At 51.0% G+C, this 17,425-nt stretch overlaps 1 protein-coding gene across 4 annotated transcripts in view; it reads right to left on the bottom strand.

The window, feature by feature from the left end:
• Positions 1 to 17,425, bottom strand: part of LOC135898526 (transducin-like enhancer protein 4) — a 53,261-nt gene that overhangs the window by 31,725 nt on the left and 4,111 nt on the right. For all 4 annotated transcript variants that reach the window (XR_010563358.1, XM_065427501.1, XM_065427502.1 and 1 more), the window contains 6 exons: positions 8,268 to 8,432; positions 8,133 to 8,177; positions 7,802 to 7,864; positions 7,475 to 7,549; positions 5,015 to 5,279; positions 3,439 to 3,461 (listed from right to left, as the gene is read on the bottom strand). Coding sequence is in view for 3 of the 4 variants with exons in the window: in XM_065427501.1 (XP_065283573.1) it covers positions 3,439 to 3,461; positions 5,015 to 5,279; positions 7,475 to 7,549; positions 7,802 to 7,864; positions 8,133 to 8,177; positions 8,268 to 8,432 (636 nt within the window). In the remaining variant the exon portion in view is untranslated. The remainder of the gene's footprint in view (positions 1 to 3,438; positions 3,462 to 5,014; positions 5,280 to 7,474; positions 7,550 to 7,801; positions 7,865 to 8,132; positions 8,178 to 8,267; positions 8,433 to 17,425) is intronic.

Genomic DNA, 17,425 nt, shown 5'->3' with positions numbered 1-17,425 from the left:
ATGCTCCAACTGCTGCAGGGCTGTGTGAGAGAAGTATACTGAACTCTGATAACAAGTAAATACCAGAGGTATTGTCAAGTACTGTGGTACAGCAGCTATTTTGACTAAAACACCAGGGCACCTCCACAAGTTGCGTAAGAGCATTGCTTGGCCAGGAGCTTACTCCATAAGGGACCACATTCTTAGAAATGCTTAGAAATGAATGTCCCACATGCACTGTTGTGGTTGGTGGCTGCCCTTCAACAGAGTGTAACACTTCTATAATAGCCTGTAATATAGCTTTGGCATGTGTTCTTATCATTTCTTTCCCATGAGCTCACAGGTGCTCCTATGGAAAGCATCACCCGTAGAGCAGCTTTTTCATGCCTCACTACTGTTTTACTCTGCTTCCATAAGCTAGACCAAGGAATGCTACTGACAATTGGCTGCTTCTCAATGATGATTACGCTAAAAATAAACATTTAGCCGTTTTCGTACATCAAGCATTTCTCTCTTGAATTCTATTCATTCAGTCACCCCAGTTTTACCGCCCCCACCAACTCAATTCGCGGTGAATGTAATGTAGCGTTCAGCACACTGCGTATTTTAGAGGGAGAACCTACGTGGACATGTAAAATATGCAAGAAAGCAGGCCTTCTTATTTTTTTTTATTTCAAGATAACGGAATAAACATAAAAGCGGCTTCCCCCTACCATTCCGCCACCTCTCAACCTATTATGCTGTTATTGCCTACTACCGAGCGGAGAAGCCGGGTGGGCTCACGTTCAGTCGAGAAACGTGAGCCGGACCATAGGGTTCCCGGCAGCGAGGCAAAGTGTTTTCGGCGTTGCCTCATTCAACCCCCCGCTCCCCCCTTCCCTCAACACCAAACAAAACCAAAACCGCGACTCGTTACGTGTGGTTCTCTTCCCCGAGCTGCGAGGGGAGAGAAAAACAGACGTCGTCCTCGCAGCACCGACGGCGGGGAACCTCCTCCGCCCCTTGTCGCGGGGAGACAGCAACCAGAGGAGAGATGAGTCCACGTACTCAGAAGCGCGCTTACCCTCCCCACCGCCGCTTTCAAAACGCCCTCGAGCGAGCCCCGAGACGCAAAGCAATAAAGTGGGCGCCCTGGCGCCCTCGACCCGTTCCCCCGTCCCCCACTTCCCAGCTCGGCGAACGCCAACCGACACTCGTACTGCACCGCAAATTGCCGCGCGGCGGCATGCAACTTCCCCCCGCCATCTTTCGGTATTTTTTCGCTGAAAGCGCACAATGGACCTGCTGGGAGTGGGGTCGGCTGGGAGGGGAACCGCCTAGCGGGGGATCGCTCGCTCCGGCGGGCGCAGCAATCCGTCAGCAACAAAGGCGCCTCACAATCGACCAGCGGTTCTCCCTTCCTAAGGGGGTGGGGGTCTTTCGAGACGAAAAGACTGCGGGAACAATACGCCGCCGCTGTACGCGCACTTGTAGCGGCGCACCGTGCACGCGTCGCAAACACGCACCGGCCCCTCTCCGCACTGGTACCACGGGAACTGCGACCACGGCTGGGCGGGAAGCCAGTACCCCCGCGCAGACCAACTAGAAGCCCGCGAGGACTCTGTTCACCTCCGTAGCAGCGTTTACACGGCCACGCAAAGTCACGGCGAAGTCAGCGGTCGTCGCCATGTGTACGCCGTCCACAACGTCGTGCAACCAACGAGATGCCCGCGCCTCTGCGAATCCGTGGCTTCTTAAGAACGACGTCAGCACTCCTTCGCAGAGTTGTAGCGAATAGGGACAGTACAAACGAGAAGAGCTGAGCGGCACGATCTCACGCAATCCCTTGCTCCCCCTCGATGCGATAGCAAGTCACATCGCCGCGTGAAAAGCGCTTGCAGGAGGGATAGGCTGGTCACAATACCTGCGATAAGTATGCGTTCGAAGCTGTTTATAAGGGACACCTAAGCACGCACTACAGGGTCCTGAATATTTGGCTGCGCGTGTTCCAAAAATGTTTTGCGCTCTCCGCTGCACTGTTCTTGCTCAAATTTTGCAGAACGATCGCATTCTGGCGTCGACTTCGTTTAGTATAAAACCTGGCACGATTAGTCACCTGTTTTTTTAAGACAAAAATAAGAAACTGTTTTCGTCTATGGTGGAAATGACGTCTGAAAAGCCGGCCCTGGCCAGACTTGTTTCGCCAGCTGCAGTCATCTGCAGAAAGCAGCGTTTCAGAGAGGGTTGCAGCTTGTTGCCCGCTCCTGGAACAGGCGACTGCCCGCCCTGAAACGTTGCTTTCTGCAGATGACGACAGGTGGCGAAACAAGTTTATGCTTGCTTAATGCTTGCGCCGTCGCGGCAGCAACTCGCATCTCCATAAGCGCAGGAAAATTTACACTTTTTTTCTTAGAAACCAAGCAATTAGCTATGCAAAGTATTATACTACACGAAGTCGAAGCCAAAATGCGATCCTTCTGCAAAATTTGAGCAAGAACAGTGCAGCGGTGAGCGTGAAATCTTTTTTTGAACACGCGCAGCCAAATATTCAGGGCCCTGTACATATGATGGATATGGTGGTTGCTCATTTCCGTCGCAACAATTAGGAATGTTTTAGCGTGTGCTGGGGGCGTAACCTAATCATGGAAGACAGGGAACCGAACCATGAAAGCACGCGAATAAAAAAACACCCTCCGCTTGCCTGTGTTGATGCTAAACTCTGTCAATCAATTTCGCAAGCAGCTGTCTAGCTTCTTCGCAGAGTATGGTTCGTCTTTCTCTCATACGAATCAGCGCTGCTTGATGCTATGAACGTTACGAGCGTGGGGGAATGAAACGCGAGCGGCGCATGGCGAACGTGCAGCTCTGTCGTGAGCACCTCTAGCAGAAGCGACCGAATTTCACCGATCGGAGACCCTACAACACTCCATGGGATATGCGTCCATGCTCACAATGACGTCGAGTCGGTTTTCAGGCCTAAATCCGGTCGTCCGGTTCATGTAAACGCTGGCGTGTCGAGCTGAGGCGAGTTCGGTCAGTCCGCTTGCAACGGGTGGGTTGACTCCGCAACCCGCTAATGCGGTTTGGGGAGTGTCAACCCGCATTAAATGCGTCTAAATGATCTCGACTCGCTCGCGTCGAGATCATGTAAACGAATCTATAGTAAAGCAAACCAGTTTCACTTTGACGCTGTTGTAGCTACGTAAACGCGAATTATTGACACGAAGCGGCCAAACGCTGCGGAATGGAGCGTTCACGTCACGAAGACGGCGTCTACGAAAACACTTCAGAAGCACTAGTAAAATTACTTCCAGAACCATACAACTCTTTCCTCCACGTAATCCATATATAAACCATGCGATGCAATGCTCCTACCATACATTCAATACGACACCCGTGTACCCGCTACTACAAAAGCGCTGTCAACATGGTTCCGCGTACATGCGCGGGGGAGGTCATGATGTGTAATGCAAAACTTACATGCCGCTCTTCGCTGCTGTGAACTGCACCAGTCACCAAGGCAGCCAGGGCCAAGCGTGTTTAGCGCCGCGCGAAAGAGGCAGGAAAGGAATGAAAGGGAAAAGAAAGAAGTCAATATAATATAACGCTCTGAAATACTGCGACACGAGCAAGCGCTCATAAGGGAAATAATGAAGTATGGAAAGAGCGCGAGTCGCATCGATTCCGTGCAGCTGGGATCCAAAAATCAATCAGCCCGGGGGTGACACCGCCGCGAATATTGCCATCATATCTAATGATCTTGTTACCATGTCCTTTGGAAGATCAGCGATGTTGTACAATGGTCAACACTAAATGGGTCAATACATGGACTGAGAGAAAAAAGAAAGTGGGCCTCCCGCCTATGGTACAGACATTTACTACAAGAAGTCCGACTGCATCTGCAAGGTCGTTAAAATCGCTTTGTTACGAAGCTCGAGAGCGGTCAACCAAGTTACCCGAGAGCAAATTATGCATAATTTTGAGAAATTAATATGTGGCGCGAGAGTAGCTGATACAAGAGTTGCTTTCGCCAGCAGAGTACTACTCTTCACATCAATGCAAGGGAGCGATCGTGGGCTAGAACTGGACGACGCTCGTAGCACTCCTGGCGGTAGCCGCTATAGTTACGATATAGATTGGCCACGGTAGGATTGAAGCACGCGCGTTCAGTGCGGCCGTGATTTGGCAAACAGTGGTGTCAATGTGCTCGCGAAAAGCAACTGCGGCCATATGGTTACGTTACGGCAAGCCAAGAATTTTTTATTTTTGAAAGACGGGTACGTGGGGCTCTACGCCCTTGGCAAACCTGCAAGGCCTGCAGCTCGCGGGCGGCAGCTTTTGTTCAGTGGTTTATGGCACTTTCCTAGCCGCAGTTCTCCACGTGAATGCGTTAGATTGCTCATCGCCGCGACACCGAAAGGCATAAGAGCAAATAGATGAAATTAGATGTAGAATCGCGCATTGAAAGGTGCTGCGTAACTGCTCGCGGCGCTCGTCACCACAACAGATCTCGAATCAAGCAGCACAGCCAGGCATCGCCCGTGCCATCGCAGAACGGCTGCTCGACTGCTGCAGACAGGCGTGACTGCGTCTCACTACAGAGCTGACGGACACGAAGTGTTCGGCAGCATTATCTCGTGTACTTCGTTTTTCTTGCTAGTTTAGTCCGCGCTGTTTCCTCGGTACTAACATACCGTACCTCCAATACCAAAATGGCCACTGCACGCGCGTAGTCTGGTTCCCCGGTTGCAGTGCACCCCAGCACTAACGAAACACAGTGTAATAATACAGAACGGGTGGATTATACTTCACACTGCAAGCATTACAAGAACCCCAGCGGCAGCTCTGGCCATGGGCGGTGCATGCGACCTTTGAGTCCTTGACCGCCAGGAAGGGCACCTAGCGAAGCACTTGCTACCTTCAATTCATGTGCACAGCACTTACATAATCTCACCGCCACGTTCACCTACATTCGACGCTCATTTGACAGCCATCTGGCTAGACCAGCATGCGGCTGACGTGAAATGACGAAGTGAGCAACGTAGCGGACACTCACCGGAGGAGGACCGCTTGTCGTCCGAGGCGGCAGCGGCGGCTGCGGCTGCCGCAGCCGCGGCGGCTGCGGCCCGGTGGTCCTTGAGGGCAGCGGCCGCGGCGGCCAGGTGCGTGGGCGGCGGCGGTGCGGCCAGCGACGACAGCGCCAGCAGCCCCGCCGCCGTGCTGGGAGGCAGGCCCCCTCCCGGCGGCTGCAGGCCGGCCATGGCCGCGTGGGAAAGCATCGGCAGCGGAGGGGCGGGCATCTGCTGCGCCTGCATCTGGTGCTGCAGCAAGACAAGCGAGGGCTCGACGCGGCACGAAGCAGAAGGTCGTCACCCTACCTCAGCAAGAAGTCGTTTGCGCACACCCAATACTCGCTAAATGACTGGTGACTCGCTCCAGCTGATCCTATTGGTGTACCCGACTACGTTTCCTTTCTCCTAGCGCCTATTGTGAATAAATAATAACCGACAGCAAGGTGGTGACCGGCAGTACGAGTAGGCTTTTCCTCGGTAAACGAAATTCATGAATGCATAATTATTGGAGACAATGAAACTCTTATGGGAGGAACGTGTCAGAGCGGACAGATTTTTTTTTTTTCTCAGTATGCAATGTGTAATTTTGGTATATTGTGTAAACGGATGATAGAGTGAAATGTGTATAACACGAAAGTACGGACTGCTTAGCTTCAGATACAGGGATTTGTGCTTTTGTGGCTGCTGGCATCGTGTATTACCCTTATGCGCCGAATAAAAGGATAAGAAGCCCCAATGATACTGGACCGCCGAGGTGTATGCAAGCGCATGAGCGGCTGCCACCGCATTTGCCGCAGCGATTTTTAGTCATTTTTGGCGCAAACCTTCCAGATATCGACGAGCGACTGCTCCAATTGGTAGTTAAGCAAGACACCAGGAGATGTGCAATCTGGATAAGACTTCAACGAAGAATGAGACTGACCGGAGATACTGACGTCGGGCTCTAACCACACCGCTTTGGCGCTTCAACGACCACCGCTGACAACGGTTCTTACACTAAAGAAACTGTACTTGTTTAAAAGCTTAATTTCATAAGCGAAAAATTATCCTCACTGTTATGTGGTAGTCTTTAGCGCCGTCGGCGCCGATGTTATACAGTGTAAGGGCTAATACGTTGGTATAATGATGTGAAGGAAAAATTATGCAGATCCCACGCACTGTGGGGATCGATGTAAGCGAAGCTTTCCGTGATGGATGCTTTGGTTGAATATAATTAGCGGTGATGTTGACGGCTAAAGCTTAATTTCTTCAACGTTTAGGCTAACACGAGAGTGGTGAGTTGATGTTAAACGTTACCTTGCGTGCACCACTGCTGTTTGTCTGCGTAGTACACATAACACACAGGGAGAAGTGTTTGCTTGAGGCGTTGTAGTGCGCCATATTTTATAACTTCTGAGAGGGTTGAGCCTTATCATTTCCTCACATGGCACATTGCATTGCAGCAAAAGTATTAAAATTGAATTGGATTATGGGGCTGTACGTTCCAAAACCACACTCGGATTATGAGGCAAGCCGTAGTGGCGGACTCTAGATTAATTTTGACACCGTGATGTTCTTTAATGTGTCCCAAAATCTAAGCGCGCGCGCGTTTTCCATTTCGCCCCGTCGAAATATGGCTGCCGCGATTGGGATCAAATACACGACCTCGAGCAATGCCATAGTCGCAAAGCTAACGCGGCGGCCACAGAGGTGTTGATTTGACGGTCGACCGCTTCCGTAGTGTATCCTGGAGCCTGCGGTGCGCTTTAATTAATGCTGCTCTGCTTCAGCACGCACTGCGTAAGTTGCTCGCTTGACATATTTGCATGGCGTTTATCTTTCAGAAATACCAGCAACGAACTGTACCGTATCTTGAACTTAAGCTTATCCTGTTTCCCCGCAACCGCTGTCGTATAGTATTGGGGTTTCCTTGTCTTCTCACGTCACCTCCCCCTTCTCTTATATTGGAACTGCCGTTTCCCCCTCTACTTCTCCTCTCTAAAGTTCTATCTGCGTCCCATCTGGCCTCGCACGTTAGTAGATAGGGAAGCGCTGCAGTTTCTGCAATACTTAAGAGGGGAGTCACATATAATTACAGCTGTCAAGCGGCTAATGTGGCGATGGCCAGGGAGCTCCCGAGAGCATTGTGCACACTCGACGTGGTGGGGTGAAAACTAGTTTCTCCCGTCGCCTTTTCTCTCTTACTCACGCTGTCATCTATATACACGCTCTGAACCACCCCCCGACGCGCTGTCCGCGCCAGCAGCCCACAGCAGCAGCAGCAGCAGCAGCAGCAGCAGCAGCAGTGGGAAAGTCGAAAGATGAGGCAAAGAAAGCTTCGCTTTAAATAAAAAAGAATATCCCACAAGGTATAAAGTACCTAAAAGCTTAGGCGGACGTCGTTAGCGGGTAAACTTCAAGGTCAATATCGCAAAAGTTTGCGGCCTTAAGAAGACTGTACATACCCCGATAATGGCGTTGAGTTCGGTCATCGTGACTTGCTTGGCACGTTCCACAGCTGCCGCCACTTGTTGTTGGTGCTGCGTTGCAGACGAAAGCAAATGGTAAGTCAGCGACAGTGGGACAGTCTGCGAGGTCCGGTAAGCAATCATCGCCCGAAAGCCTGACAAACATCGGTACAAACGTGTTATTCAACTGTCGCAGCGTTACCGATTGCCAGCTAGCATACTAGTGCACAAACAATGGGCAAAACTAAGCAAAGTGCATGCGTCCACTATCGAACGATGCTAATGCGAACACACAATTAGCACAGGGACAGTTAGGCAACGTACCTCTTGCGACAGGAAAGGCAGGATCTGAGCGATGATGGCGTTCAACCTCTTGGCAATCTCAGTCTGAAAAAAAAAAGAAAAACCTAAATCTCCGCTAATCTGACTTGTGTAAAGGTCAAACATGGACAAAAGGATTCATGCGCGAGTTCGTTTTGAGGTTTTCCCGCCATTCTGCAGCAAACGCAGGCAGTTTGCGAGAACCGCCCAAGATGCAGGACAGTCGGCCTACAAGATTCGTCACGTCGGCGAGCGCGATCCGCGAACATCGGATGCCAAAATGCGACGAGAAAAAAGTTTTCGTCCGCTAACGGCGATCTCACCGCAGACTCACCTGCTTGTGCATCTCCACGTTGAGACCGTAAGACATTTCGTAGTACTGCGAGGCAAAGAGAACAAGCATCAGCAGTGATGCACTGCCAGCGCCACGGCCGTGAGCACGGCGGCAGTACTACATCACGGTACTCACCATGACATAGTGCCTCTGCATCTCAGTCTTTTCGCCGGCCAACTTCTCGCACTCGAGCTTGAGGCTGTGGTACTGAGCCTGGAGGAAGCTGAACTCCTCCTTGATGCGGTCGCACGACTCGGTCACAGTGAACTTGAACTGCTGGCCCGCCTGTGGCGGAGGACCCTGGACAACGATAAAATGATTCGTTACAGTGGCGCTCCAACAGCAGCACAGGGCACATGCATGGCGAGTGGCAACGAAAGTCGAAGCACGAAGCTAGGCACGTATAACGCGAGAAGGGGGTGCTCCTCGGTAACGATTCCGATTCTCCAGCCTCTGCGACGTGCGTACGAGTGGAAAAATATAGGGCAGAAACTGCTTTTTCGAATGTTTCCAGGCATAGAAACGCGAAATGAGCGTTCTCTAGGACGCGCCCACTATGTTATGTCCCGTCATTTGGATATCGCAGACGTTCCGGCTATTGTGATGAAACATGTGGAAGCTGAAATGTAGGGGGCTTCCGTGCGCTCCAGCACCGTCTCACGAAACTATAGCGTAGCCATCACTATGTCCGCTATGTATTCAGCCTGCTTGCAACCTGTTCCTTTAAGGACTGTCTTCATTAGGCCTATTCGATTCTGCTTTGGCGCAATGCCACAGCTCAATTCTTTATGCGACACACATAATTCAATGTTTCTGATCGCACAGACATATGTCTGACTCACGGCACGAATCCGTATATATGAATGGGTACATTGTAGAGCGTGTGCGAGTGCGTCTGCAATGTTGTGCGCAGGAACGGTAAAAAAAAAGTTGAGTCACTTTAGCCTACGCTAAAGAGGATGATGGCGAAAGCCTGCACGCTCACGAGACATTCTCATTCGAATGCGTTGTCACTTCCTATTGTTTTCTCCAGCCATATGTCGCGGGTTCGAGTGTCTTAATTAACTATATCCTAATTAACTGTGCCTTAATGAACACCACCGGTCGTAGGTTCGACCATCAATTTTGGTGCACTGAATTCTGATCCCACCAAAAGTGAGGATTCGACTCCCACAAAAGGTCGTGTGCTCGACTACCACCAATGGTAAAGCGTTCGATTCCCGCCAAAGGTCGATGGTTCAACTACCATCGGTGATCGAGGATTCGACCCCCGCCTATGGTCGTGGGTTCGACTATCATCAATGGTCGTGGGTTCGAGTTCCGCCAATAGTCGTGGCTTAGACTCCCGCCAATGGTCGTGCGTTCGACCATCATCAGTGGTCGTGGTCGTGGGATGTGCGGGAGCGTGAACATGAGCGGCCGGAGCAGTGCAGCCGCCTGGTGGCGTAGAGTTCAACCAGACAGACACAGTGCTAAAATTGCAGTAACCTACTATATTCTACTTCGCTTCTGGTGCAAATTTACGGCAGCGGCGTAATTGCGAACACGATTACGCCGCTGTTGAAAATTTACACCAGCTGCTAAGCAGAACATAGTGATTGGCTCTGTGTTTGCGTGGTTCAGCTTTGCATCATCAGCTGGCGCCACCAATCTGGCCGCTCGTGTTTATGCCCCCGCTCATCCGGCAAACCGCCCGCGCTTGCCGGAATACTGGGCAGACTAAAATTCTCTATAGAAATGCCGGAGCCGGCATCCCACTCGTTACCGTATACTGCAGCGTAGACAAACTCTGACGGCTCATACGGCTCTGACTACAATCTACCTGCAGTGTTACAGCAGAACCCGCGCAGATTAAATTTTCTCACCAACTCACCTGATTACTGTCCGTGGTTTGCCAAACGATTAAATTATAGCAAGGCAATAAAATGTAAACCGACCTCGCTGACACGGAATTAGGACAAGCGGGCAGAACCGGCAAACGTGCCGAAAGACGTAGGGGTGTAGACCAACTGCGAGCTTTTACACGAACGTACGGTTGTCTGCCTTGATACGAGGCTGCCAATAGTGAGCACCCGCTGCATAGTATATAATAGCATCTCGACATAACTGCGACAGCAGCTCAAGCCGCCTGAGAAGCAGTGCTGCAGAGTCCACCTTTCTTCGGTGCACGTTCGCTCCCTGCCCTGAAAAGGAGTAACGCACGGAGGACACAACTGCGACAGAGTTGACACACCGCGGGAGGCCACGTTCTGCGACGGCCGTGCGCACCCGGCCGATTGAGGTGTCGGCCGGCGCCGCCGCTCCCCGCGCGCAGCTACGCGCAGCAAGCGCCGACGACCCATCAGCGTGTCGACCTCGAAAAGCGCGCTACATCATCGCAACAGCAGCGACGGCGGCTCACGTCAGCCGAGCAGCGCGCGGCGAGGGCTCGCAAACGAGGAGGCGAGGAGAAAAAGCGGCCAAGCAGGCGACGATCTGAAAGCGCGCTTCAGAAGAGGGCGCGTGTGTTTGTGTGCGTGTATGCGCTGCGAACAAGACGGGGCGCACCGCAAGAAGGGAGGAGGAGGGAGCGCTTATGCAGAAAAGACAACGCGGCCCGAGGGCGTCGACACGCGCGCCCGCCTGCTTCGCGAGCACCGCTCTTCCAAAGAACGGCATCGACGTGCGTGCCGCCGGGGGCCACAGTATCAAACTCGAGACAAGTTTACCGCGCGCAATGTTCACAGGGCGAAGCGACAGCGCGCACGAAAGTGTTGCAGTCACTTGCTCAGTCGTGTAGCACAGCTTTGACTGCTATCAGGAATTGAGTCCGCCTGTATTGCCGTGTCGCGCTCTGCGGGCACGTGCACAGTCAGTCACTGGAGTGCAATTGTACATACAATGAACCCTGCGGCCTTGGCTGGGTTACGACTCTTTCTTTTTTTTATTAACAGCTTATGTCAGTGTGCGGTGACTTGCGGATCCGCGGAATAAGGTTATAAGGAACGCGGACTAAGAACTAAATTCATTCCCGGTCCCGTCTTGCTTACGTCTTGCGCTCAGCGGAAGCCCGCCTTTAGCCCTTCGCTGCACACCTTGTGTTGGCGCAGTCTCCTTCACACGTTCTTACGCCTTAGTTGCCCGATTCCCCTAAGCATCGGTGATGACAAAGCGACAAGGCTTTGTCCCCAAGAGAGAAAATTGGCCAAGTGCGCACTATTCTCAATTGCCGACTGCATTAAAAAAAAGAAAAAAATCGGAGGTCATCGCGCGTCATTCAAGCAGCGTCAAATGCTTTCCCTCTCTCTCTTTCGTAACGTGCCATGAGCCAGTAATTCAATGAAGGTAGTGGTCGCCGGTGTCCGTCACAAGCTCGCCATTTCATGGCTGGCTACTCGCCCTTGCTGCTCCTCATAAGCGTCGCCATCCATAGGCGAGGCACCGAGATGGTAGGCAGAGAGCTGCGTGCAATGAAGACCGCTACTGTCGCTATTAGGTAGCAAAACATGACACACTGACGAGACAGCTTCACATAAGCTGAGCTCAAAGACGTCTACTCGCGAAATAGCCTCGCACACTTACTGCAGCACAAGAACTAAGGTCGCCAAAGTCAGCACCAAGAAAGTGGGATCTCGATCTAAATGACCGAAGGCAATGTGATAAGTGCACCATGCTGTATACACCCCACTTCTCAAAAGTAAAAGCTACAAGCGCGCCTGTCTGCATGCGTGCTTTTACGGCGCAAATGGCAAAGCCGCTTCTCGGCGCAGAGATAATTAGCCGATTGGACAGGAGCTAGACAGAAGAAGGACGCAAGATAAGACGAAAAAAAAAAGAGTGGAGACAGGGAAAGCTATGCCGCAGACGCCCAGTGGCAGGATTTTCCATCGTCTTCGATCCGCAACTGTTGCAAGCAAAAGACGGGCTACCACCTCCTCCCTTGCTTGATACGCCAAGTTGCAATATGAAAGGCAGGATATGTCCCGTTATCATAAAACACATACCCTTGTAATATCTAGAGCAAATATTCCCGCTGATATACGCACCCCCTCCCCCTTGTTACAGGCCAAGCGTCGCTACGATATCTCCGCTTGGGGCAACACATATAGATAGCCGGCTAACGTGCGCCGAGTCTCTGCCATTGCGAGAGCTTTTGTGCTCGGCAAGAACTACTCGATTCTTAGACGGGATTACAGCTGACCAGTTTTCATTTGTGTCGAAGAGCCACACCTCTTTCTGCCTTCGTGCTCGGATAATATTGTTCGAGGCTGCGCTTCTACATGATGGCTGGTGGTTACCGCTGATGGTGGTCCTTATGCAATTCTCGCCAGAGGAGGCGCTATGAGACGATGTAGGGTGCCTCGATGTTCTCCTACATCGAGGTACCCTATGTACCGAATTCCGCTAGCTGCAATGCCCGAACGCGTGCAGCCGGTGTGCAATTGTAAGCGTTGCAATGATACATAACCAAATTGCGTCGTGTTCCCGAATTCCGCCCCGTTGAATTTTTTAGCCAATCAGGGAGGGAGATGCCAATCTGGGGGCCAAGCACAACTGAGATTATCAATTTGACAATACGACGGAATATGAGAGCAGGTCCGCAATAGCACCCCCGGGCCACCTGCGACCGCCATCGCCTACATCACCGCGACCGGCCAGCGCTAGCGAAACCGAACAGCACGAAACGCATTTCTTACGTAGGACACATTCGCGACGAGATTACAGCACGATCATATACATAGCGTGGTTGCGGCTTCCCGTGCACGTACATGCGGTGTGAGCCACCTCTATATACTGACAATCGTATTCAGTGCCTCAGGCAGCCGCCGGGTGGACGTCACGTCCGCCCTTTCTCTGCTCAATTATAAAGTCACCAGGTGACGTCTGAGAAGCACGATCGTGCAATGCACGTGTCCCCAACGCCATACGCGCCATGACGTCGCCTGTTTTGCCACGCGGCCTCGTTGGTATACGCCATCTTGGAACGTGGCGCAAATAAAACGAGGGCACACATATACGGCGCTTGTTCAGAAGTTAGCGCCTTGTCTGTGTGTTCATCTGTCCTTATCGTGTGGCCCTTGTTTGCGCTACGCTAGCATTCCAACACTCTTTGGCCTCGCGCGCCACTTCGTAGCTACTAGTCTAAAGTGTGTAACGGAATCGTCAAGCGTCCTCCGATAATTTTGCCGAACTCGCGTTGTGCGGTGCGGCAGCATCTCGTTGGGACGTTCTTCCTATTAAACTTCTGCGAACACTGTTGGGACGCGATATATAAATCCGACGCTCAAGCAGCGTTAAAAATAGGTCCGAATGCCGGCCAAGGCAGCCGCATTTCGATGGGGGCGAAATGCGAAAACACCCGTGTACTTAGATTTAGGTGCACGTTAAAGAACCCCAGGTAGTCAAAATTTCCGGAGTACTCCACTACGGCGTGCCTCGTAATCAGAAAGTGGTTTTGGCACGTAAAACCCCATAATTTAAAAATAGGTCCGACAACCACCGCCCCAGGAAGATATTGTGATGCCCACAGGAATCTTGTACATTTTTTGTTGTTGTTCGCCGTTTCAAATAAAAAGTTGGCACCCTTATTGTGCAGGTAGGTCGCGTGACCTTTACCTAGTACATTTTTTTAAAGCTTCGCGTCTTCACTACACAATACAGAGTTTAAACTCGAATACGACTTATTCACTTTCAAGCGATGCAAACACAGATCAAGTTACACAATATGATCAGAAAACAAACTTTTTCAGTGGCGTAGTGGGTCAAAATGCATACACAATGCAAGATAAATGCCAGGGGCGACCACAGCGAAATGTGCCGTTTTTCTAGGTTAGAAAATAAAAAAAGTCAATTTCGTACCGGCGCGGACGGGTTAAAACTTGATGCCTTTTGCGAAGAAAGCGCTCTGATCTCACTGCTAAGAGCATGGAACATAGAAACGTAGTAATATCCGCGCGTTTTGACATGGCGACAACCGTCGGTAGGAGGCCGAGTGCACGAACCCCTGTGAATACGGCAGGTGAGCGGCATGGCTCTTGTCACCTGCTCCCAGAGTCGATTCAGCAACAAAGGAGAGCGTCACTCCGCGAAGCGCAATATAAGCGTGAAGCCTCCCGCCCCTCACCAGATTTTTCTTTCCATATCTTTCTTTTTTTTTTCTGTCTTTCAATGTCTCGCTTTTGAGACACGCGGGCGTTTTGATCGCACCCTCAGTGCGGCAGGTGTTCAAAGCATGTCCTGCGCGGACGTGACAGTCCAGAGCACATCCTACGTGCGCGCATGCGCTGCACGTTTACTAAACGGCAAACACGAACTTTGCAGGAAGCGAAACTCGTTGACATGCCCACCAGTTCGCCCTGAGGACGCAGTGTTTGTATTTGTGAGGAGTGGCGTGGCGAAGCTGATGATAGGTCGGCCCGGTTTGCAAGCTCGGAAGATTAGCGAGTCTGTTTATAGACTAAGCGACTCTGCTATCGTTGTGACTATGATGAACGGGTCGGACGAAGCCTCCATAGACAAAAGCTATTAGATGAATTGTTTGGCTAGCGTATATGTAACACTAACATGTGAGCATGTGCTACCCCCATCATTATAGACAAGCAGTTCATATCACTGAATATGAAGCCACTACGTAGCTCCTGGACGTTATACCCAACCTGCGCCTAACACAAGGAGTCATATACGTTGATTTCAGTGTTGTAATGTGCATGTGTTCTCATATTCCCTACGTGTTTAGTAAAATTCGAAGCTTGCGTCGGACTACACAGTTCTCGTTATTCTATGGCCAGCGGATGCACGCCTCCCCCTCTGTTCGTTGGCAGTCTTCCTATTCAGCTGACATCTCTTGCGACACACAACGCTCAGGCAGCAAGCCAAGGGTCGATCACAAATGCCTCATTTTCCTCGCATCTACGCGCCGAGGTGTATACCGACCACTGAGATGACGAAAACGCGAGTAATCGCAACTCATTCACAAACGCGCCGCTCGTGTAAACACCTGCCATAGGCACGTAGATTTCTGAAACGAGAGAGAGAGAGAGAGAGAGAGAGAGAGAGAGAGAGAGAGAGAGAGAGAGAGAGATGTAAGCAGCTGTATTGTCTACCTTTCAGAGCCCGCCTTGGTGTGAAGATAATGGTTGTGAAGTGAACTGTGTCACAAAAAAGAGAACGGGCTCCACTGATATCGAGCACGGTGCATTGTTCGACGCTGCTATTTGTTATCTGAAGTGAACAGGAGAGAGCACAAGTCTCGAGCACACCCACATTCTCAGATGAAGTTTGCCAGGTCGGTCCGCATGTCCAGTAAAAGTGCAACACACATGTATATTTCGAAGCGTGTGGGCATGGTGTCCCTTTCAGGGGTCAATTGCTAGTCCCCTCCCCTCCTCTCCCCTTTGTGTGGTGTTTATGTACGCTTACAATAATAATAATATTATCCTGACGCAATTTTAGTCGAGACGCATTCTGCAAGCAAGGCATTTCAACTTACATTAACGATGTTTGAGGTCAGCGGACCCGCACCTAGTTCGCTTCTGCAACAAGGACCGTTCAGCACGAATAATAGGTCGTAACAGACAAGATGCGTTTTGTGACGGCATCACAGACACGTACAGGTTCATTGGATAGTTTTGGCATACCGATACCATTGTACTGCATTCCCGCTACGATATCGGCCACATGTCAGCTGCGACCATGGTAGCTATAAGCCCTTCCAAGCGCTAAGATTTGTAGCTGGCCGATGTGGGAACTGTATAACGATAGCGGCAAGCTGAAAACTCACTACTGAACATAGCACGCGCGTGATCCTTCGCACGCTCAGAGTCCCTTTACTGGAGGATGATGTTTTTGTCCTGCCTAAGCACTCCTACGTTACTACACGTATCTCGTAAACAAGGAGTAACTTGCACCTACTGAACACAAATCGGCAGGCAATGTATATGTTGGGATATACAGACGCCGACCACACTGCGGGAAGGGGCCATTATCAATACAACCTCGCTCCTTTCACAAAAAGAAGAGACATTAAATCAAGATCTACAATAGGGCAACTGCCCCAAACTAACATGATGGTAAAACATTCGATGTATGTTCTATTGCCACTACGGGCGTCCTGTAGACGCTTTGTAGTACGTACTACACCGCATAAATTTCCCGCGTCGATTTAACTTTACCCGTGACTGAGGCCGCGTTGGATGACACTGCACTGAGAACGCCGCTAACAGCTTTTGCTTCGTAGAACTCTTGCTTGAACAATTTGTATAGACATGCTGCGTGCACAGGAAAGCCGTGTCGTATATTGTAACAATAAAGTTGAAAAAAAAAACCTGCAATAGTAGGCTGGAATGTGGTAGCACGTGCCACCGGGGCCCCGTTTGAAAGGGGAATCCGCTAAATACCATCATCAGTTCACAAAAACAGCTCCATGGCTGCCGTCATTTTCGAATGAGACATGAATCGGTTGCACAGAAACACAATGACGGAAGCAAGCGCACTAGACTCCAGCGTGCGAATGCCACAGCCCGGGAGACGGCGTGCCGTTAATAAAGAAATCGTGGGGGCGTGGTCTCGCGACAAACATGAATTTCTGCGTGCACGCAGGGCGTGGATGCGTATGTCTGCCGGTATTGCAGCCTCCAGGCTTCGAATAAATTCAGCTTCTTCACTCGAAGATTCCACGCCCCGTAACATTTGGCATTTCGTACTGAGAACTTCTTTTGATATTTGAAGTATATACGTGCGTGTTCATGTACCATCTTATTTTCTTTATTACTACCTCTTTGCTGCCAGAATGCATACGTTTTGGTACCGGTTCCTCGGAGAGATAAATAAGGAAAAGAAACGAAGGGGCCTTTGCAGGGTCCTTTGAGCTAGTAAGCCCGATAAGACAGCGGGACAAGGACGTCTGAACTTACTGAACCTCCCTCAAGCAGGCGAGCAGTAAAAATCGCCGAGGAAGCTGTAAAAACGCGTCGCTTTCTAGCGTCTTTACGTCTGCGATATCGGCGACATCGACTTGGGATGACAGCAGGCTCACAGGACTATTAATTTCCAGCGATCGAATAGACGAGCACATGACACACTCGAATTCGTCCTACGTGCTCATAGGGCGGTGGACGGGACCAGAGAAAACAAAGACAGCGCCTTCCCCCTACGAGAGTCGACCAATCAAGCAACTGAGTGTCATACGACAACGCCATTCAGAAAAAAAATGGCCGGCAAAGCGCGCGGAAGTATGTAGCTCTTTTTATTGCGATAGAAATTATACGGACTGGTAAGGCTGCCACCAGTTGTTACGGGGAAGGGGGGGCTTTCAG

This window comes from Dermacentor albipictus, chromosome 2 (genome assembly GCF_038994185.2).
Source record: "Dermacentor albipictus isolate Rhodes 1998 colony chromosome 2, USDA_Dalb.pri_finalv2, whole genome shotgun sequence".
Lineage (NCBI taxonomy): Eukaryota > Metazoa > Arthropoda > Arachnida > Ixodida > Ixodidae > Dermacentor > Dermacentor albipictus.
This window is presented reverse-complemented; position numbering and strand designations above follow the sequence as displayed.